The sequence below is a fragment of the Trachypithecus francoisi genome, unplaced genomic scaffold (genome assembly GCF_009764315.1).
Source record: "Trachypithecus francoisi isolate TF-2019V2 unplaced genomic scaffold, Tfra_2.0 Lachesis_group0, whole genome shotgun sequence".
Lineage (NCBI taxonomy): Eukaryota > Metazoa > Chordata > Mammalia > Primates > Cercopithecidae > Trachypithecus > Trachypithecus francoisi.
This window is the reverse complement of record NW_022681453.1, coordinates 151,590,865-151,613,803: the sequence shown is the minus strand read 5'-3', so window position 1 is coordinate 151,613,803 and position 22,939 is coordinate 151,590,865. Positions and strand designations below refer to the sequence as shown.

Genomic DNA, 22,939 nt, shown 5'->3' with positions numbered 1-22,939 from the left:
GATAAATCATTTTCTGGGCTTTTATGTTTAGAAATGTTTTCCACATTTATTAACATAAAACACAATGTACCTCTTCAACAGTAAAAATAAGAAACTGATTATTGAAGATCTGCTTAAGTGATAGAAGCTAATAGAAAAAAAGAAACCAATTTCTGAAATGCCTATAGGGAGGAAGAAAGAGAAATAAAACAAGGCAATCCCAAATCATAAGAAGAAAAATGAGAAACAAAGAATATAATTTTTGCCATTACAGTTAAAATAATGAAAGGACACCTAAAAAAATAGACACCTTTAATTTTTTCTTTTCCTTGTAGTTTCTGGCTTCTTCTGCTGCTACACCTGCTGCTTCGTTGAGGTACTTGTTACCAACTTTGCTTTCAAACCATTTTAGGTCCACAAAAACTTCACTGAAGTGCTCCCGATCAAACTGTACAAAAATATTTAAATTTATTTTAAAATAATTTAAGTATATCTGGAAAAATACAAATCAAACTTATAACAGTGACTACTACTGGGGTATAGGAAATTGGAGAATGTTACTCTTTTATAAATACGGGAAACCTCATGTGTGACTCTAAAAATACAAATAGAAAGCAAATAAAAGTAAAATTAATTTAGGTAAAAGTGTTTATACTGAATGAGCAACTGGAATAGAATTATAAAACCCCTTTCTTATGGTATTACATAATTGGTGACTGACCATTTATAGCTACTCTGCGAAAGGAAAACAAAAATTTCTAGTTACTTACATCTGATAGTTTCACAAGGTATTTCTCAAATCGAGGTAAGTTGAGATGCCCACTTTCATTAATATAACCTGAAAGAAACAAAAATTTAAATCTGTACTAAAAGCTGACATTTTTTTCTAAACAATTCCACAAAATTCTGTCTACAAAATGTTGAATGTTCATGTTCTACAGTACTAATCAAGAAAAAACAGTATTGGACTATATACAAACTGGCCCTAGTTTCTATGAATTTTATGCTACTATAATATGCAACATGTAAGTATCGAAGCCAAATATAAGAAATTCCAGGTTCCACAGAATAATAATCCAACATTTGGTAACAATTAATTAAACATGTTCTATAATATATCTAGATCATTCAATTTGATATGTTAACTTAAGGACTGATGTCCTGCTACCCTGTGATCTGTTTTATTCAGCATCACTATGTTTGTCAATTTTGTTTTCATTGAAAAATCACTGCTTCATATTAAATACTCTGATGCATATCCATTCAAAAAAATTGAATTTCTATGCTTAAATATGAAAAAGGTAAAACCAATAAATTATGCTGGCTTTCTTAAGGAAATTAAAGGCAAAGATTAGGCCAGGTGTGATGGCTCATGCCTGTAATCCCAGCACTTTGGGAAGCCAAGGCCGGTGATCACTTGAGGCCAGAAGTTTGAGAGCAGCCTGGTCAATATGGTTAAAACCCCATCTCCACTAAAAATACAGAACTTAGCCGGAAGTGGTGACACATGCCTGTAATCCCAGCTACTCAGGAGGCTGAGGCACAGGCATAGCTTGAACCCACTCCAGCCTGGGCAATACAGCAAGACCTCGTCCCAAAATTAAATAAATAATAAAAAATAAAGACAAAGATCAGTTAGCTATCAATAAGTGAGGTCTATTAACTCTGTTCACTTTCTTTCCCGGTGAATCACTGAAAATGACAACCTCAGAGGTTAGCACCTTAGACCAAAATAAATCCTCAATGTTTTTCTATTTTAGCTGTGCATGCAATAATCACAATAATCTACTAAACTAAGTCACATTTTTAGAGTGAGATGACACTAAATTAAAGTATCCTTGAGAGATTATTAAATTCTTCTTACCCCCAAGTTCTGGCAGGATGGTAATATATGTTCCATAAAGAAGAGGCAGTGCATCATGATTAATATGTAAATGAGGTAGATGAGGGATAAAATCATTACCAACAAGAAATCCCATCAAAATCCAATCATCTATTATCCTTTCAATATCATATTTAAATGTGATCTTTTCCTACAGTAAAATGGAGAACAAAGTCAAATGCAATGAAAATTGCTGCAATGGAAATCCTTGGTCCATGGCTTTATTAATACTTACTTTTAATACTGAAAACTCATAATCAATATACTCTCTCATTAAAGACAAGTGTAGAAGGTGAAATGTAGTTTCTTCTGGAGCACATACCCTGGAATTAGTCAGATGATCAAGATATAGTGAATTGTATTTTTAAGGTCCCAGCTTAAAAATGTAACAAAGCTTAAATCAAAATTATCATCAGAAGATAGGTCTTGTAATTAAGGCATACAATTTATATGAAAGTTGCAGGGTTAACAAAGCTAAAAATATAACTGCAATGATAATAGATAACACATGTTAAAGTTCAAAACAATTGGTTTACATTATGTGTTCTGTGGAAGGATTCTCAGAATTAAGAAGTCCTAAATAACATATAGTAGATGTAAAAAACCACTGAGATCTGGTCCATTTAAGGCTGGTCTTTTCAATAAATAGCGCAAGGCAGATTGGATATCCACACGCAAAAGAATGAAGTTGGGCTCTTACCTTACACCACACCCTAAGATTAACTCAAAATGAATCAAAGATCTAACCATAAAAGTTAAAACTTGAAAACTCTTAAAAAAAAAAAGAAAAACAGATGAGTTGGATCGTAACAAAAAAACTTTTGTGCATCAAAGGACACTATCAACATAGTGAAAAGGCAACCTACAGAATGAGAGAAAGTATTTACAAATCATATATCTGTTAAAGAATTACTATCCAGGCATAATCTCTTTCTTCCAACATACATGCTATATAATTTACCGTTGTGTTTTCTTGCCACCAAATCGAACTTCTTCTCTTAAGAGAGAAAAATGTGCCTCATGACTTGTTAATCCAAGCATAATCTGTTGAAAAATGATTAAGAAATGTTTTTGTTCTCCCATTTTTAATAATATTAGGTTCACAAAAGCAATTAAAAAACAATTCTACACAAGGAAGAATAAGAAACAATTAGCACATTAAATAAATAACAAAACATTATCTATTTGTAGGTTATGAATGGGATAAAGTGTACTTTTCTAAGAAAAATATGTTCACCTTAACTCACATAGTTTTCACAACCATTACCCTATCCCCTATCCCCTCTCCTCATTCTATTCCTCCAAATCCCAAAAGTCTCCTCTTGGTTTCACATATTTCTACTTGCCGTGGGGGAACTGGTTAGAAATTAGAGGTAGCAGCTTTTCTATGACCAAAGAATGCAGGACTCTTCTGGAGACCAGGATAGCCCTAGTATATGAAAACTCAGGAAAAAAAAAAAAATTGAAAAGGGCACTTTCAGTTAATTTTCTCACATAGTATTTTTTTTTTTTGAGACGGGGTCCAGGCTGGAGCAGTGGCGCGATCTTGGCTCACTGTAACCTCCACCTCCCAGGTTCAAGCAATTCTCCCTGCCTCAGCCTCCAGAGTAGCTGGGATTACAGGTACCTGCCACTATGTCCGGCTAATTTTGGTATTTTTTAGTAGAGATGGGGTTTAGCCATGTTGGCCAGGGTGGTCTTGAACTCCTGACCTTAGATGATCTGGCCACCTCGGCCTCCCAAAGAGCTGGGATTACAGGCATGAGCCACCATGCCCGGCCTCTCACACAATATTCTATTACCAAGTAAGTCAACAGTCTGTTGAGACATATCAATCAAATGCCATGTACTTGCATACTGTTTATTTCAATCTTGATTCAAACAAGAACAAAATGAAACATTTATGAGGCAATCAGGGAAATGATAATACTAACTGGTTATTTCTATATTAAGAATGGGTTGTTAATTTCTGTTTTAGGTGGGATGATGGCATTGTGGTTATGTATTTTTTTCTAAAAAAAAAAAAAAAAACACCCTAATCCTTTAAAGAAACATTATGAAACATATATAAATTAAATGATAAAATGTTTAGGATTTGCTTTAATAATCGGGCGGGGAACGGGTAGAAGAGACAGATGATTGGGGTAGAAATTTAAAATTATTTAAGTTACATGAAGGGCATAGGATGTTCATTACATTACCTTTTCTATTTTTGTTTATGCTTGAAAATTTCCGTAATAAATAAAAGTCTAGTAAAGGTACTTGGAACATGGAGTTTTCAGATCAGGAGGTATTAAAAACCATGTATTAAGACTGAGGTTGTAAAAAGGCAGCCCCACTTCTCTGACCTCGACAAAGTATTCACGGCAAAGTATTCACAGCACTAGGATTAGTCACATCTGCAGACTATAGAGACCTGTTGGTCAAAAACTATGGCTAAAAAGCTCATTTTCCAATGATTTTTAGAACTTCGGTAATGATAGAAGTAGCAATCATTATTATGTCTCCAATATTTGTTGCCACAGCCAGTAAGCTTCCTGTACAAAATGAAATCTCTTAGATATTTAATTATCAATGCATAAGTTTATAATAATAAAAATTATACCTACCAAGTCAGCATCTAAACCATAAAGACAGTGTCTGGTGTTTGGATCATGATCTGGCTTTGCTTTCTCGGATCTGATAAATTCCATGATTTTATGCTCTCCTTCTCCAGGAGTCTAAATAAAATGTTTTTAAAAATGCAGTAATATGGTATGCTTGAGAATATTAAATAATTTTTTAAAACTCTTTAAATAAAAAGATAATAACCTCATGGCCTGAGAAGTAGATGGTAACTCCTTGCCATGACTTGTCTGTGGAAATTTTCATATTTACAAAATACTTCAGATGCTCATGTAACCTGGCCATAAACTCAGTTCCTAAAAATAATAAGTTTTAAAAAGGTTAATCTAAGAAAGACATAAAAACATTTAAGTTCTCAGTGACAACACATAACTGAATCTGAGCATGCAGGGAATAGCTAGGTAGGTATAGGATCTCCAAAGAAGGTCAAAAGCTCTCTTGCTTATCCTGAAAAACAAGTAATGTTCCTTTTCCTTGCAAACATCACAACTGTTTCTAATGTCACTAGTCCCCCTAAATAAAATCAGTGTCACACAGGGAAAGTCAAGGAATTTTACCAGTGACTCAGTACTGTGCTTCAGGAATTTTCATATTAAGGGCAGAGTTTGAACTCTCTAAAGAACCTCAGGCCGGGCGCAGTGGCTCAAGCCTGTAATCCCAGCACTTTGGGAGGCCGAGACGGGCGGATCACAAGGTCAGGAGATCGAGACCATCCTGGCTAATACGGTGAAACCCCGTCTCTACTAAAGAATACAAAAAACTAGCCGGGCGACGAGGCGGACGCCTGTAGTCCCAGCTACTTGGGAGGCGGAGGCAGGAGAATGGCGTAAACCTGGGAGGCGGAGCTTGCAGTGAGCTGAGATCCGGCCACCGCACTCCAGCCTGGGCGACAGAGTCAGACTCCGTCTCAAAAAAAAAAAAAAAAAAAAAAAAGAACCTCAACCTTCTATTTCTTCTGCTGAATTCTGAAGTGTTTTTTTTTTTTTTTTTAAGGCTTGCAGCTTAAATCAGATCGTCAATAATAGTAATAATATTACTACTGAAATTATTACTCTGAAAAATTATTACTAATTTGGAACCTGAGTCTACAATGATTACATTTTGGGAAAGGCTCAGATGGTCAACAGTCAAAAGCAATACAGTCTAAAACCACAATCAGGATAAAACTGTTGTTAAACTAAGCAATGTGTGACCAATGCACTTAAAGAAAGAGCAAATTACCACTGTTAGTAAAGAACTGATGAAAGTTAGATTTTAAGATTTTCTTTTTTTGAGACGGAGTCTCGCTCTATCGCCCAGGCTGGAGTGCAATGGCCGGATCTCAGCTCACTGCAAGCTCCGCCTCCCGGGTTCACGCCATTCTCCTGCCTCAGCCTCCCGAGTAGCTGGGACTACAGGCACCCGCCACCTCGCCCGGCTAGTTTTTTGTATGTTTTAGTAGAGACGGGGTTTCACGGTGTTAGCCAGGATGGTCTCGATCTGCTGACCTCGTGATCCACCCGTCTCGGCCTCCCAAAGTGCTGGGATTACAGGCTTGAGCCACCGCGCCCGGCCTTAAGATTTTCATTCAAAGTAAAGAATTATAATGATGTTAGACAAAGGTTGTAGAAGTATAGAGTATGCTGCTGCATACAAAATTAAACATAATACTGATAAATTCATTTTCCTTAAAGTCATAAAAATCTTAACTACTTTTGAGAAGCACAGTAGTAAGTGTGCTGGATTCAGAGAATCAGTTTCTTACTCTCACTACCATAATATAGCTACATCAACTTGGTAAGCTACAACCTCACTGAGTCTGTTTTAACATAAATAAATGGCAGGATTAGGACAGAAAGATATACAAACATAAGTTTCTTCAAGGTCTGCAATTCTGTACACTTGGGAGATTCCTGTCCATATCTGCTCTAATTTATCTACATCTGAAAATCTCTACAGTTTTTGTAGGAGTATTTATGACCAAGGTGACCAAACCATCTCATGAGCAAACGTAAGTGGAAGAATACAGTAAATGGTACCCTAAGGCCAAAATAAACAGAGCACAGAAAATAAAATTCATTTAAAAACCAAGTTTTCAATTTATATTTCAATTCTGTCACAATTTTTCTCCCAGTGAATTTACCTGGTGTGATACAGTTGGAATCAAATCTGGCCTCTGTAGGAAGAGTTTCTCCCTTCTCTATTGCCTTTTTAATTTTGTCTTCTGCCTCCTTTGCTGACCTTAAAGGTTAAGGGAAAAAAGTACCTTAAGTTTTCTGAAAAAAAGTGAAGATCTTTATATAAACTGCTATGTAGGTGCCTTTATAACTAAAAGAGCAATTCATCAGTTTTAAGGTTCAAAACGCCGAAGTTTTGAAATGATTATGATTGATAAAAATGAGCCTCAGGCTTGTTTTGTTTATTTAAAGAATTGAATTTTTCAGGCCAGGTGCAGTGGCTCACGCCTGTAACCCCAATATTTTGGGAGGCCAAGGTGGGAAGAATAATTGAGTCCAGGAGTTCAAGACCAGCTTGGGCAACAAAGCAAGATCCCATCTCTACAAAAATTTAAAAAATTAGCCAGGTACAGGGGCATGTGCCTATACTCTCAGCTAATTGGGAGGCTGAGGCAAAAGGATCACTTGAGCCCAGGAGCTCGAGATTGCAATGAGTGATGATTGTACCCACTGCACTCCAGGTTGTGTGACAAAGTGAGTCCCTGTCTCATTTGTAGCATGCATCATTCCTTGGCTGAAATAAAAAGAAAAAGCCTTAAAAAAAAAAAAATTGAATTTTTCAGATTAGGAATACAAAAGTAGGCCATTTTAACAGAATGTTAAAAACATAAAATAATTATTGTCACAAATATATAGCAAATTCATTCTAAATTTAAGATCAAAATATAGCTTTAAATGTTCATTTTATATATACTACATCTAATGATAATGACATTTAATGATCTTAATCATTTAATGTATACTTTTAAGATCATTAAAATTATCCCTAAGATTATATAAAAATACAATTATAAAACTGAAATATCTATCTCTGTGTTTCCTAAAAACATTTAAAATGAAAGCCTAATGACATTGATGAAATCAACTGCCAAATCATCACATTTTTGAGGCAACAGAATTTACTAGAAAGAACCTGAGTTTTACAGTCAGGCAAACCTGGATTTGAATATGGGTGTCCTAGTACCTGTCTGACTTCTACTGTAACCCTTTTGCAGCATACCAGCATGCCACACGGCATACAAGTTAGGAAGCTCTACTTTGAGTGTAGTTTCTACAGCCTTGCTACCAGCTTCATCTACTATGCCCCACAGAATTCTATTTCTGTGATGAACAAACTCTTCTTCATGTTTAACCTCTCTCTACCAACTTCTTTAACATAACAAAAACTCTGAGGATACCAACTCATTTGTATTATCTGCAATGTCTTCTTTCCTCTTTTCTTCCCTTCCTTCTTTGGCTGACCAAATGATTATTCAATGTTGTTATGTCACAAGGTCTTGGGATATAACAAAAGAGAAATTATTCTTGGCCATGTGTGGTGGCTCACGCCTGTAATCCCAGCACTTTGGGAGGCCGAGGTAGGTGGCTTACCTAAGGTCAGGAGTTTGAGACCAGCCTGGCCAACATGGCAAAACCCCACCTCTATTAAAAATACAAAAAAATATTAGCCGGGTGTGGTGGTGCGTGCTTGTGGTCCCAGCTACTTGGGAGGCTGAGACAGGAGAATCGCTTGAACTTGGGAGGCAAAGGCAGTAGTGAGCCAAGATCGTACCTCTGCACTCTAGCCTGGGCAAGACAGAGCAACACTCTCCACACACACACACACACACACACACACACACACACACACATTATTTCTGTTCTCAGAGATTACATTCTAGTGGGGAGGCAGAAAATTAAACAGCCATAATGTTTAATCTGGATGCAATAAAGAAAATGGGACAGGAATAAGGTAAGACTATTGAAGTAATCTAGATTAAGATAATGGTAGTCTAGGCTGAGATAGTAGCATTAAAGATGAAAAGAAGTACATAGATGTGACAAATCTGAGACTGGATAAAGAGGATTGGATGTGAGGAATGAGAAGAGCGAGATGTCCAAATAACTCTTGGGACTTTTGGATTAGGTAGCTAGTGGCAGGTGTTGCCATTCATTGAAAGAGGAAACACAGAAGGCAGGCTGTTTTAAGGGGAAGATGAGTTCAGTTCTAAATATGTTAACTCTGAAGTATATCTGGGGTTTCCAAAAGGAGACATTCAGTAGGCATTTGGATATACAGGAGCTCAGGAGAAAGCGATCCACAAGAAAGATAAATTTGGAGTCAACAGCAGAGATACAGTAATCAAAGCCATTATATGAAATCACTCAGAGCCTAGGACAGAAACTTAAGAAACATTAATATTTAAGAAAAGCAGAGGAACAAAAGAAGACAAGGAAACTAAGAAAGTACAAAGAGAGAATGTGGTTACATGATGGTCAAAGAAAGGGAGAAGTTCAAGAAAGAAAGGTCAACACTGTTAAATGCTGTGGATAAATGAAGTAAGTTGAAGAAAGAATTATTCTTTGGATTTAGCCATAATTTTTTTTTTTTTTTGAGGCGTAGTTTTGCTCTGTTGCCCAAGCTGGAGTGCAGTGGTGTGATCTCGGCTCACTGCATCCTCCGCCTTCCGGGTTTAAGCAATTCTCTGCCTCAGTCTCCTGAGTAGCTGGGATTGCAGGTGCCCACCACGCCTGGCTAATTGTTTTTGTATTTTTGGTAGAGACGGGGTTTCACCGCTTGGCCAGGCTGATCTTGAACTCCTGACCTCGTGATTCACCCGCCTCAGTCTCCCAAAGTGCTGGGATTACAGGTGTGAGCCACTGCGCCCGACCTGGATTTAGCTGTAATCTTCTCAGGAAATTTTAGTGGCATCATGGGGATAAAAGAAGGCAGATTTAGAAACAAGTAAAACAGGGAATTATGAATGGAGAAGATCATTACTGTAGAGAATGGCAGAAAACTGACTAGGGGATTTCTAGGAAAAATGTAGTGCTCAATACCAGCACAGTATTTAACAAATGCTTGTTGTGGTTATAATGCATTGGCCCTCAACTTCCATTCCATTCTCCTTCTAGTTTACCTTCTGATACCAGGGAGGTTAAAAAGTTCTCAGGCTTCCCTGCAGCTAAGTATCTTGATATGACTCAGATTTTGCCAATTAGATGCCTTCATATAAGGTTTGGAAGGTGGAAATGTGGTGACGCCTGCATCACACTTGAGGCACTGGAGCTCTGGGGTCTGCGTATATTTCAGCAATGGTAAAGAAGATCCCAGTATTCAGTATCTTTGGAGGTGCTGATAAGTAAGGAACAGGGAATCAGTTTTTTTCAGTACAGATCTAGCAGGTGCACTGTAGCTCTGGAACTAACAGATGCAGCAGTAGCTTCCTAATTGCTGAATTGTAACCATAGTGATGTATTCGTAGAGCCCCAGGTGACACCAAAACCTGGTCAGACATGGTGGCTCACACCTGTAATCCTAGCACTTTGGGAGAACAAGGTAGGCAGATCACTTGAAGGGTCAGGAGTTCAAGATGAGCCTGGCCAACAGTGAAATCCTGTCTCTATTAAAAATGTTAAAAAATTGGCTGGGCACGGTGGCTCACACCTGTAATCCCAGCACTTTGGGAGGCTGAGGTGGGTGGATCACCTGAGGTGAGGAGTTCGACACCAGCCTGGCCAACATGGTGAAACTCTGCCTCTACTAAAAATACAAAAATTAGCTGGGCGTGGTGGCAGGTGCCTGCAATCACAGCTACTTGGGAGGTTGAGGCAGGAGAATCACTTGAGCCCGGGAGGTGGAGGTTGCAATGAGCCGAGATCGCGCCATTGCACTCCAGCCTGGGCAACAAGAGCAAAACTCTGTCTTAAAAAAAAAAAAAAAAGAAAAAAAATTAGCTGGGTCTGGTGGCACCTGCCTGTAATCCTAGCTACTCATAAGCTGAGGCACCGATAATCACTTGAACTGGGGAGATAGAGGTTACAGTGAGCTAAGACTGTACCACTGCACTCCAGCCCGGGTGATAAGAGTGAGATTCTGTCTCAACAAAGAAACAAACAAACAAATAAAAGAACCTCCAACATGTTTTGAGAAAGGATATCTCACTGAGTTCCTAACTCATTACTTGACTGGTAAAATATGAAACTGAGATATTTCCATTTCTGGGGGAGTTTATGCAGAAAATAAACATGAACAGAAGATTGTGTTAAATCAATTATCTTTAAAATAATATATTTTTACTAAGCTAAATAATATTCCAAAATAAAACATAAATGTTTTACCTAAAACGCCTCCCACGCTGCTGGTTCATTTTTGCTCGAGGAGCCACACCATCAACAGCCATAAAGAACACTTTCCTGGGTTTAATAATGCGAAACAACACCTCCAGGTAGTGAAAAATATCAGTAAATATTTTATCATCTGAAATTCTAAAGTGAACATCATCATCATTAGGATGGGAGCACTGATGTATAATTCCATTCATATCCAGGTACAAGTTGTCAAATTCAGGAATCTGAAAAACAAAGAAAAATGCTTGAAATAATTTATTTTAATCAACTATAGATAACTTAAGCAGCAGGGGAAAGTGATTATTCAATTATAAAAAGCAGGATTTGTGTATTCTATTATATAAAAACTGAGCAATCACAGATGAATAAAAAAAGTAAAGAATTGGTAATATGGTGACAAATTTGGTTATATACAATGCACCAATGACTTGATCAAATTTACTGTCAGGAAATAATCTACTTATTCAAAATAATATGCTCCAAGAAAACACCAAATAAAGTGCTTGGTTCATTTGGTACTCAAAATATTAGTTTAGTTCCTTCCTACCATTTGACATTAACTCAAGACCTCAATTTCCTCTATAATGGGTAATAAAAACCCCATTTACATCAAAAGGCTGTTTCTACATGGTTATCAAAAGGTTTAACATATGATGTAAAGCCTAATTGTATACTTAGTTTCACTGAAACAGTCACTGATTGGTTATATTAATTTTTACAATGTTAGATTATGCCAAGAAATTTATGAAACTGAAACCTGAAAAACAGATTTCTTGTTTGTAATATGTGGGTTAATAATTTGTAAAATCCGACTAACAAGCATCTGCTTTTACAAGAAGATCTTAATGGCTCTCTCATTTGTTTTTCCTCTATTTAAACGTTTGTGTTGGAACTCTTGGTCCCATCAGGAACAAAAATTTTTTTAAAAAGAAAAAAGGTAAATGTTTGTAAGGAAGGGGAACATTACTGAAACAAATATACATTAAGATGGAACTGAAATGGGTGCAACTAAGGAGTTACATTTTGTAGTGTAATGAAAGAATCTTAGAATAGAGTCTGCCTTACGTATTCATTAAAGTAAATTACTTTGAATTTTCAAACATAAAAATATAAGGAGTTCTCCTTGTATAAACATAATAGAAATCACTTCTGAAACAGTAATTCAAGTTTTACAACATGTACAGGTAACAATGTATTTTCCTGCTATTGAGAAAATAGTATGCCTTTGAGTTTTGGGAGTGAAAAGTTTTGGTCTCTGAATCAATGAACACCATCTGGAATGTTCTTACTGAGTAACATGCTCAACTGAAACGACAACTGTAACCATAAGATTTTTAAAGGGCACTCAAGATTAACTATTTGTTCCAAGAAATCTGAAAACCTCAATCAAAATCTCAGTGTGACTGTTCAACAAGGGTATTTTATTTATTTTTATTTTTATTTTTTGAGACAAGGTCTCGATCTGTCACCCAGGCTGGAGTGCAGTGGTGCGATCTTGGCTCACTGCAGCCGCCACCTCCCAGGCTCAAGCAATCCTCCCACCTCAGGCTTCAGTGTAGCTGGGACCACTGACACATGCCAACACACATGCTAATTTCATATCTTTTTCATATGCTAATTTCATACATTAATTTTCATATATTTTGTATGAAAAAATACCAGTCATGTTGCCCAGGCTGGTCTTGAACTCCCGAGCTCAAGCGATTTGCCTGCCCAGGCCTCCCAAAGTGATGGGATTACTACATGTGTGAGCCACTGCGCCTGGCCTCAGCACCAATGACTTGATCAAAAAAAATTTTTTTTTTTTACATTTTACATTTTACAGAATTTTTTACATTTTACAGAATGATTCCAAAGTTTTCCTAGAATAAATACGCAATAATGGCCAAGAAGAGTATTAAAAAGAAGAGTAAGCTGGGTGTGGCAGCAAGTGTCTGTAGTTCCAGCTACTTGGGAGGCTGAGGTGAGAGGATCTTTGAATCCATAGGTTCAAGGCTGCAGTGAGCGGTGATTGCATCACCAAACTCCAGCCTGGGAGACAGAGCAAGACACTGTCTCTATAAAACAAACAAACAAAAAGAAGAATCAAAGGAAATTTGCCATAGATAAATTATCAAACAGATGGTTTGATTGGAAATATAGTATATAAAAAATAAAACTCCATCTTACCCTAAAACAAAAGAAATTCCAGAAGGATCAGAAATTTTACTGTGAGAAATGTAACAAAAAAAAAATTACATACAAATATTTTGAAACTCTTAGGGTAGGAAAAGCCAGAAATCATAAAGCAAATAAATGGTAGAGTTAGCTATCTAAAAATGTATTGTTTTAAATACACAAGGTTAAAAAGTGCCATATATAATTCAATTAAAAATGACAAAACGTAGGGAAATGTTTGCAAATTAGAAGTCAACATCTCTAACACATAAAAAATTCTCAAATACAAGAAAAAGGGCAAATTTTTGGCTGGGCATGGTCGCTCACACCTGTAATCCCAGCACTTTGGGAGGCCAAGGCAGACAGATCACTTGAGGTCAGGAGTTCAAGTCCAGCCTGGCCAAAAAGTGAAACCATCTCTACTAAAAATACAAAAATTAGCCTGGGTGGTGGCACGTGCCTGTAATCCCAGCTACTTAGAAGGCTGAGGCATGAGAATTGCTTGAACCTGGGAGACAGAGGTTCCAGTGAGCTGAGATCACGCCACTGCACTCCAGCCTTGGCAACAGAGTGAGACTGTCTCAAAAAAAAAAAAAAAAAAAGGAGCAAATTTTTAAAGTAATCACAGAAAATGCAAAACTATTCAGAAAAGAATAAACACAAAAGTCTAACAAGCACATGAAAAGATGTTCACCATCCAAAATTTCTAATTGAAATGACACATAATTTCCCCCACATTAGTAAACATTAAAAGAGACTGATATTACCCAGTATTAATAAGGCTTTGGGGAAGCACATATTTCATATGTTATTAAAAGCAATGGCTGGCATTTATTATGCAATTATTAGATATTAAACATTGGGCTTAATGTGTATATTCATTCTCTGACTTAATTATAACAACCTTAAAAAATAAACATTTAGCATTCTAATTTTAGAGAAAAGTCGTGGAGCTAGAAAAACAGAAATGGGGTTTATACCCAATAGTATGGGACTAGAATGTAAATTGGCATAACTAACCACAAAGTATGAATTAAAATTTGAAACATGTGTATCTTTGACCCAGGATTTCTACTACTGAAAATTTATTCTGAAAAAAATCAGATATGATAAGATGTAAGTATAAAATATTCATGGCAGTATTGTACAGAAAAGATAAAAATAGAAAACTGATAATGGTACACCCATACAATGGAATTCAACACAGCAATTACAAATTATGAAACAGATTTATATTTGGCATGGAATAAGGTGCATAATATATATAATCAAGTGACAAAGGCAAGGTATAAAACAGCAGGTAAAGTATCCTATTTATAGGAAATATTTATTTACGTATATATCTGCATAGAAAAGTTAGGAAGTATATAAAAACAAGATGTTACTAGTGGTCAACCATGGATGATGAAAGCTTTTACTTTCCTCTAGACTATGTAATAGTTTTTATATCTTTCTGTATTATCTGATTTTTAAAAAATAATCAGCATATATTACCTTTATAATCTAAAAAATACCCCACTATAATTTTCCTTTTAGAAAAGAAATATTTGAAAAATTCTCTTAGGTTTCAGATTAGTAAAAAAGACAAAGAATAATTAATCACTGGCCAATGTGCTGAATAAAGTGAGAACATGTAGTAGAATTTTGCTCCCATACAAAGAGATTACTGATAACATAGTTTCTCTTCTCAGTTATTATATTTGCAAGTGACAAATTTCAAGGTTATTTTATACTCTCTACCTTCTCCAATCCCGTATCTAATTAGTCACTGAGGTATTTTTCTTTTTAATTTAACATCCAAAATGTTTCTAGAATCTTACCATCTTATCCATTTCCACTGTCTTAGGTAATCTCATCCTGTTCTCCAACCCCAAATCTCCCACACTGGTCCATGACCCTCAGTTTCCCAACAGAACTGCTTGCTTCCAGTTTCCTCTCTCACCACAGTTTAGCTATTTTTCTAAAACATAATCTGATCACATTGCTTCCTCACTTAAACCCACAAGATACTACAAATCCTTAACAGCATAAAAGGTCCTGCATGATTTGGCTGCTGTTTTCCCCACCGATTGTATATTCTTTCCTCTTTCTATGTATCTTTATAAGCTACTACAAGAAAACATTGAGGAAAATCTCTAGGATATTGGTCTGGGCAAAAATGTCTTAAGTAATATCCCACAAGCATAGGAAACGAAAGCAAAAATGGAGAAATCGGATCACATTAAGTTAAAAAGCTTCTGCACAGCAAAGAAAACAATCAGCAAAGTGAAGAGACAACCCACGGAATGGGAGAAATGTATTTGCAAACTACTCATCTGACAAGGGGTTAATAATCAGAATACAGAACGAGCTCCAATAACTCTATAGGACGAAATCTAATAATCCAATCAAAAATGGGCAAAAGATCTGAACAGACATTTCTCAAAAAAGGATATACAAATGACAGACACATGACAAGGTGATCAACATCACTGATCATCAGAGAAATGCAAATCAAAACTACAATGAGATATCATCTTACCCCAGTTAAAATGGCTTATATTCAAAAGACAGGCAACAACAAATGCTAGCAAGGATGTGGAGAAAAGCGGACCCTCATACATTGTTGGCAGGAATGTATTTAGTACAACCACTATGAAGAACAGTTTGAAGGTTCCTCAGAAAACTAAACAATAGAGCTACCATATGATCCCAGCAACCCCAATGTTGTGTTAATATAACCCAAAGAGAGGAAACCAGTATATCACAGAGATATCTGCACTCTTTTGTTTGTTGCTATACTGTTCACAATAGCCAAGATTTGGAAGCGACCTAAGTGTCCATTAACAAATGAACGGATAAAGAAAATGTGGTACATATATACAACAGAGTAGTATTCCGCCATAAGAAGGAATGAGAGCCTGTCATCTGCAACCACATGGGTGGAAACGGCGATCATTAAGTAAAATAAGCCCAGCACAGAAAGACAAACATTGCATGTTCTCACTTATTAATGGGATCTAAAAATCAAAACAGTAGAACTCATGGACATAGAGAATAAAAAGATGGTTCCTAGAGGCTGGGAAGGGTAGTGGGGGAGTCAGGGGAGAGGTGGGAAAGGTTAATGGGTATAAAAGAAAAACTGAAAGAATGAATAAGACCTAGGCTGGGTGTGGTGGCTCACACCTATAATCCCAGCACTTTGGGAGGCCAAGGCCGGCAGATCACTTGAGCCCAGCAGTTCTTGACTGCCGCAGCGTGGGCAACGTGGCAAAACCCCATCTCTGTTTTTAAAAAGATTTAAATTAAAACAAACAAAACAAACAAAAAAACACAGGCCAGACACGGTGGCTCATGCCTGTAATCCAAACACTTTGGGAGGCTAAGGTGGGTGGATCACTTGAGGCCACCAGGAGTTGGAGAAGAACCTGGCCAACACAGCGAAACTCCATGTCTACTAAAAACACAAAAATTAGCGCGGCGTGGTGGCGCACATCGTTTGTCTCTTTTTAATCAAATATTTTTGAAAGACATCACAACAATGAACCAAATTTTAAAATTTATTTACAGTGAAATTTAAAATTAATTCTTCTCCCAGTTTCTATACAAAAACTTTGGTTTCTAGTTTCTCTTTCTGTTTTTACAAGACGATTCAAAGGAACTGAAAACCTATGCTACTGAGGCACAAAAATCGCTTGAACCGGGGAGGTAGGGGTTGCGTAAGCCAACATTGCACCACTGTACTCCAGCCGGGGTGACAGAGCACGACCTTGTATCCAAAATAAAAAATAAAAAAAAAAGAATGAGTAAGACCTACTATGTGATAGCACAACAGGGTGACTATAGCCAATAATTTAAAAACAACTAAAAGAGTATAATTAGATTGTAACACAAATGATGTGATTATTACACACTGCCTGCCTGTATGAAAACATCTCACGAACCTCATAAATATATACACTTACTATGTATCACAAAAATAAAAAATAAACAAAATAAAAAATCCCAGGCGTCATTTCATTTTTTAAAAAAATACTGTTTTACAACATACTATCATGTCTATTTTAATATGCATTTCTATATACTGTATTTTATATGCTATGCTATAGCTAATAAATTAATTCACTCAAAAAATATTTACTGAGAACTCATTCTGTTATGCTGCTTTGTTTTTTTTCTTTTTCAGGCGCCTCTATTATTTGTCTTCTTTGCCCATCTTTCTTATTGTTACTTTTTCTTGAATCTTTTAAATCTACTTTATTTTTCAAAATGTCATCTTTCCACCACTGATTGTTTTCTTAAATGGCATCTTTTGCTCTTGTCTTGCTTCTATTTGAGGCTTCAGCTCTGAAATTCTTTTCATTTACTTCTAATTTTCTCTGTCATCTCATTCCCACATTTTCATAATTGATATATGTTGTTCTTTCATGTCTTATGTCATTTTCTTAATGCCTTTTAACTCATTGTGAAATAGATAATAGTTGTGGTTATAATTTTGGTCTATTTTGTGTGCATTTGTTTCACTGCAAGTTTTTATGTCTGGAGAGATAGTCTGTCCCTTTTTCTTGTATAATAACTTTGTGATTTGATCTCAATACCTTTCTGTAACTCATTTTTATGTGAATTTAATTTTCTTGAACTTTTAGAATGAGTAGGTTCAGGGAATATAAGTTCACAAAGCTGTTTCTGGGCAGTGTTAAAAAACACAGGGGTTTGCTCTGTGGTTTTCTAAGATTTCTTGATTCTACGACTTTGCTTCACTTTTATATGGACTATCTCCTTCTCTTCTTGTCTCTATTTTGTCCCTTTCATAAAATTTTATTCCACTCCCAGCATAAAATTTTCATAAGATTTTATACCACTCCCTGTTCCTTAGGGGTCTGGTCTAGAATGGCACCTTGGCAAGTCAGTTTTGAGTGTTCACAGGAGGTAAACGACTCCTGCCTAACTGGTCTTTCTTATGGTAGACCTTCACCCAATCAATAATGGAGAAAACTCCTCTGAGCTACTGCTATCTAATTGGCCAGCATAGTCTTTTAGTGGATACTGTTGGCTATTCTGGAATTCTCCTGTTCTAAGGTTCATCAGATGTCCCACTGCTGCCTTCTCGCTTTTGCAGAGATGTCAACATCAACTGTGTCTAGAGACTATTGATAGTTTGCCTCATCTAGTTATGTTTTAGGTTTCACGGGGATAGCAAGTCACATGGTTTGTTTTAATTGTTTTACGGATTTTAAACTTTGGTTTCTAGTTTCTCTTTCTGTTTTTACAAGATGACTCAAGGAAACTGAAAACCTATGCTACTGAGGCCACACCACTGACTTCCTGTAACTCACTTCTTCTCCCTATCCTTTCCCCCCTGGACTAGCTTTTCAATGTCTGTGACTTATTAGGCATTACCATCTTTAAGTTCTACTTAACAGAGAAGCTGGTAACCCTTTGGTCTCTTTTTAATCAAACATTTTTGAAAGGCATCACAACGATGAACCAAATTTTAAAATTTATTTACAGTGAAATTTAAAAATAATTCTCCTCCCAGTTTCTATATAAAGCTTTCACAAAACCTATCTTTAGTGTCCATGTCATAAAACTGCACTAAAGAGATTTTCATTCTTCAGTAACAAAATTCCTCAGTATGGAGACAATCGATTTTCACCAAACCAAATTCTGTGCCACAGACTACAGAATAAAAATATTACTGAATAAATTATGTATTAAATCATCCCGAATAACAATCGCATTATTTTTGCACTTTAGAGATAAAGTGACTGATGTATAACAGGTACTCATCGAAGGATGCAAGAAAAGCAAAAGTTGGTTGTCTCCATTTTTGCAATGTACTGGTTTCCTTTTTAGCCCTCCCCGGGGGAAAAAATACCTCTCTAAATCTAACTCAATCTAGGTTTCAAATAAATTCAAGATAAACTAACCTTGGAAAGTTTTTGTAGTCTATTTCTCATCTACCAAATCTGATTGGAATCTAGCAACAAAAAACCCTTTCCAGAAGTAAACTACCTTCATGTTCGTAAATACCGATTAAACCACAATTTAATCGGCTATTTACAATACTACCCATCACGACTGATTCAATCAGCTACACAAATTTCAAACTTATTTTTTTTCTGTAAAACATCAGACAAGAGATCTATCAAATTCATTAAATGTGACAAACACCAAAGTATTACCCAAAGTCTAGTTTACCTAATAGAGGACTGCTTTCTCCTCTCTTTCCACAGTTACAATATATAAACTACGTTTTTGGAATCTAAACATTAACGTTGCCCTGGGGTCAGTACATGCCAAATATTATCAGTAGTATTAATGTTCTATCAATTCGTTTCCCACCCCCCTGTCACACAGTGAGGCCTCCAAATAAAAGGTCCTACGCCCCACTCCCCAGCCCACCCAAGAGTTTTTTGTTTTGGCAACGGGGGATTGGTGCTGCTTTTGAGATAACAGAAAGTAACAAAAGGCATCATCAATATGAACCGTCAGCCACGTCGGAAAGTCTAGGCGCCGGTGGGCGGGTGGGCAGCGCTCTAGATCAGGGAAAGTAAACAAGGTGACTGCGTGTGGAGGCGGCTGTTACTGTTTGTACGTGTGTCTGCCGCTCTGGGTGGGATGAGGGAACCTACGAGGACACCCACCCCAGCTTCGCAGCCTCTGTAAGAAAAAGGCAACTTGCAGATCTCCGGGAGGAAACGGGAGAACGGTAAAAGCGTTCTTTCCCAGGACTTCATTTCGGAATCGCGGAAGGACCAGCCGAAGCAGGAGCTGTCAGAGCGGCCGTGAACCCAGTGGCTCTGTCCACACAGGCAACCTGCGTCCTTGGCTCCTTTCGGCTCATCCGGGCGTCCTCAAACCTTCCGTCCCCCTCCCTACGCCACTTATCGTCCAGACGACGAGGGGAAAGAGGTGGCTCGAAAGCCGCAGCTCCAGGGTGGAGAGGGCCGCGGAGCCCCGGGTTCTCGGCCTTCTGAGCCGTTGCCCCTCGCTCACCCACCTGATGCTCTTTCACCACTTCGCTGAGGCAGGGATACCGCTCTGAGATCCATCGGTAAAACTTGGGGACTCCCATTTCGACCGTCAACACTAATCCCAGTCAGGACCAAACCGAAACCAAACGCCCCGCCGGGGCTCCGCCGCCGCCGCCTCCGTCTGTCGCTCCGCGGATGACAACACACCGCCCGGCCGACCATAGAGAGCGCCCGCTGGGCCTAGAGCGGCAGGATCCGAGGCTGTCCCAGGGGCGGGGCTTAGCCCGCCTGGCCTCGCGCGGCTGGGGCCGCGGTACTGGCCACTGGCGGTCGGGGGATCTGCGGAGGTTTGCTCCTGTGCTTACACGTAGGTACGAAAATGCCCCAGGATAGAGCTGTGCTTTCTAAGTGGATTTGGAATTGGCATAAAAACCGCACGAAGGTGTGGGAAGGGTATCGAACACTGATTTTTGTTCCGCTTCTGTCTCCTAGGGTTGCTAATCTCAGTATTTTCAAACAGATTTGGAAAGATGATTTATTTGGCTTAGTTTGTTCTGCCAAGAATTTTTTTCTCTGAGGAATTTAAACCCACGGTAAAGTTTTTAAAAAAACGTTCTTTTCCAAATTGTTAAAAAATTTCCCAAGTACTCGCACCCCGCAACTGTTAACCTAAGACCTTGGATACGAAATCATTTAATGTTTAGTTTTTACATTCATGCGTCTGCGTTTATCATATTTTTCCCCATCATACTTTCAACCGGACAGCAAAGGAGAGCTCTATCAATTTAAGTGAAATTATCAGTTTTAAATGTAAGAGTTTTCCAATTATTTGAATGTAGTAACCTCGTTACTTTGTATTTGAGTCTTCTGAACGAAAACTTACAGAAAAACCTTAAACATTTAATACTTTTTGGATTTTAAGATCTCAGGAAATGTTAAGTATCGCTGTCTTTCATGACCATTGGATTCTGCATTGTGGGACTGCAGTATGGCAGCATCATACAAATTACAGAGTGTTTATTTCGTTTTCATATTCACGCTTCTTGGCTTGTAGTTTTTCCTTATCACACTTTAAAACAGTTATATTAAGTGAACTTAATGATATGCTATTTATATTTATATTTATATATCTCTCTTACTAGACTGTCAGTTTTTGGAGGGCAGGAGAGGAGAGGGTAACTCTATGCACAAGTCTGGCACAACGCTTTGCCCACGGTATTTATTCCATATAATTTTGTTCAAGTGAATCCTTACAATAGCTAGGACTTTTAAAAGGAAATAATAGAAGTTGTAAAATGAAATTAGGTTAGGCTTGCTTGTTTCTTGCAAATACAGTTTTTGACCATAAGAACACATGATATTCCATTTCTCCAATTATAATGCACAGTATGTATTAAGAAAGCAGTTTATTTCTTAATAACTGAATGTTATTTTACATATAATTAATGATCAGAGAGAAATAACAGTTGCTCTGAGAACATAAATTTATGTTGTACTTTAGAATTGAACAGATACAACCACAGATTCATACCAAATGCATTACTTTTAGATTATTAACATATTCTTTTACATAATTTCATTTCACATATATGGGGTCCAACCAAGATACATCTGGCATAGTAAGTTTTCATCAGTAGCTTCTTGTATAAGGTAATGCACATGTCCTTCAATAGATAATGGCAGTCCTGTCACTCTATTTCGAGTCTTGATTACACCTTGTAGTCGCTGCTCAATGTCAAGAACATGGGTCTTGGCCTAAAAAGAAGAAATATAAAACCAAAAACAGATATTGATAATTCGGAATTACTACCTTTCTTTATATTTTGACATTTAATAAATGTTAATACCATTTTACTGACCAATACCCCTTTTGTAAGAGCAAATACAGGAAAAGAAGCAATTAAACAAATACAGTTAACTTGTGATACTGATTTTGAGGCCTGCAAGATTGATTCAACATCAACTGCTTGGACATGTTTCTGGACTACGTGAAATATCAGGGAATTATTTACACATTACAATTCTAGAAAAATAATTTTTTAAATCTGCTTTGGAAGTGTTTAGTACTTAAACATTTGAATGAATATTTGAATAACAATGATCTACTGCCTAATATTTACATGATGTTAGTACACACAAATGGGTGTTCTAAGTGAGCTACTTGGAACTGTACAATTTCTTAAGCATATCTGAATGCAAAAGGAAGAATAACATTATTATAAGAATAATTCTTGGAGGTGGTGCTGGGTGGGCCGGTGGGCTGGGCTGCAGCCCGTGAGTGCAAAGAGGAGGGCCACGGGATGGGGGCTGTTGCTGTGCTGTCTGCCATCGACTTTTCCGCCAAGAGCCTGGACTCTAAATATGACTTATGTTCCAGCAGAACCCCTACAACAGCCAACTTTCCCTTTATGCAGTTGCAAACCAGCTCCTGCTTATTTCTTTGGTGAAGCACTTGAGCCATGTGCATGAACCAAACCCAGTTCATTTAAGACAGGTGTTTAAGTTACTTTGCCAGACCTTTATCATAATGGGGCTGCTGTCTTCTTTCACTTGTGACGAGTTTAGCTCATTGAGACTACATCACCACAGAGCTATTACTCACTTAATGAAGTCCACTAAAGAGAGAGTTCATCAGGATCCTTGTGAGGCTATTTCTCATATCCAGAAAATCAGATCAAGGGAAGTAGCCTTTGAAGCACAAACTTCATGTTACTTAAATGAATTTGAAAAACTTGCCATCTTAGGAAAAGGTGGATATGGAAGAGTATACAAGGTCAGGAATAAATTAGATGGTCAGTATTATGCAATTTAAAAAATCCTGATTAAGGGTGCAACTAAGATTGCATGAAGGAACTACGAGGAATGAAGGTGCTGGCAGTCCAGCACCCTAATATCACCGGTTATCACACTGCGTGGACAGAACATGTTCAAGCGATCCAACCACAAGCAGATAGAGCTTCCATTCAGTTGCCATTTCTGGAAGTGTTCTCTGACCAAGCAGAGGACAGATACCA

The 22,939-nt window shown here is 37.4% G+C and overlaps 2 protein-coding genes across 11 annotated transcripts in view; both read right to left on the bottom strand.

Moving 5' to 3' along the window:
• The window catches only part of XRN1 (5'-3' exoribonuclease 1), a 158,739-nt gene extending 138,592 nt beyond the window's left edge, over positions 1-20,147 (bottom strand). For all 8 annotated transcript variants that reach the window (XM_033212426.1, XM_033212421.1, XM_033212424.1 and 5 more), the window contains exons 1-10: positions 19,952-20,147; positions 10,804-11,036; positions 6,609-6,706; positions 4,673-4,782; positions 4,471-4,581; positions 2,823-2,905; positions 2,097-2,184; positions 1,844-2,012; positions 750-817; positions 290-427 (exon numbers count right to left, since the gene is read on the bottom strand). In XM_033212426.1, the coding sequence (XP_033068317.1) occupies positions 290-427; positions 750-817; positions 1,844-2,012; positions 2,097-2,184; positions 2,823-2,905; positions 4,471-4,581; positions 4,673-4,782; positions 6,609-6,706; positions 10,804-11,036; positions 19,952-20,026 (1,173 nt within the window). In that variant the 5' untranslated portion in view covers positions 20,027-20,147. The remainder of the gene's footprint in view (positions 1-289; positions 428-749; positions 818-1,843; positions 2,013-2,096; positions 2,185-2,822; positions 2,906-4,470; positions 4,582-4,672; positions 4,783-6,608; positions 6,707-10,803; positions 11,037-19,951) is intronic.
• A 1,167-nt stretch (positions 20,148-21,314) lies between these two features.
• The window catches only part of ATR (ATR serine/threonine kinase), a 121,659-nt gene continuing 120,034 nt past the window's right edge, over positions 21,315-22,939 (bottom strand). The window contains exon 47 of one of the 3 annotated variants that reach the window (XM_033212419.1): positions 21,315-21,680. In XM_033212419.1, coding sequence (XP_033068310.1) covers positions 21,507-21,680 — 174 coding nt within the window. In that variant the 3' untranslated portion in view covers positions 21,315-21,506. The remainder of the gene's footprint in view (positions 21,681-22,939) is intronic. The other 2 variants (XM_033212418.1, XR_004437311.1) reach the window with 2 other exon arrangements.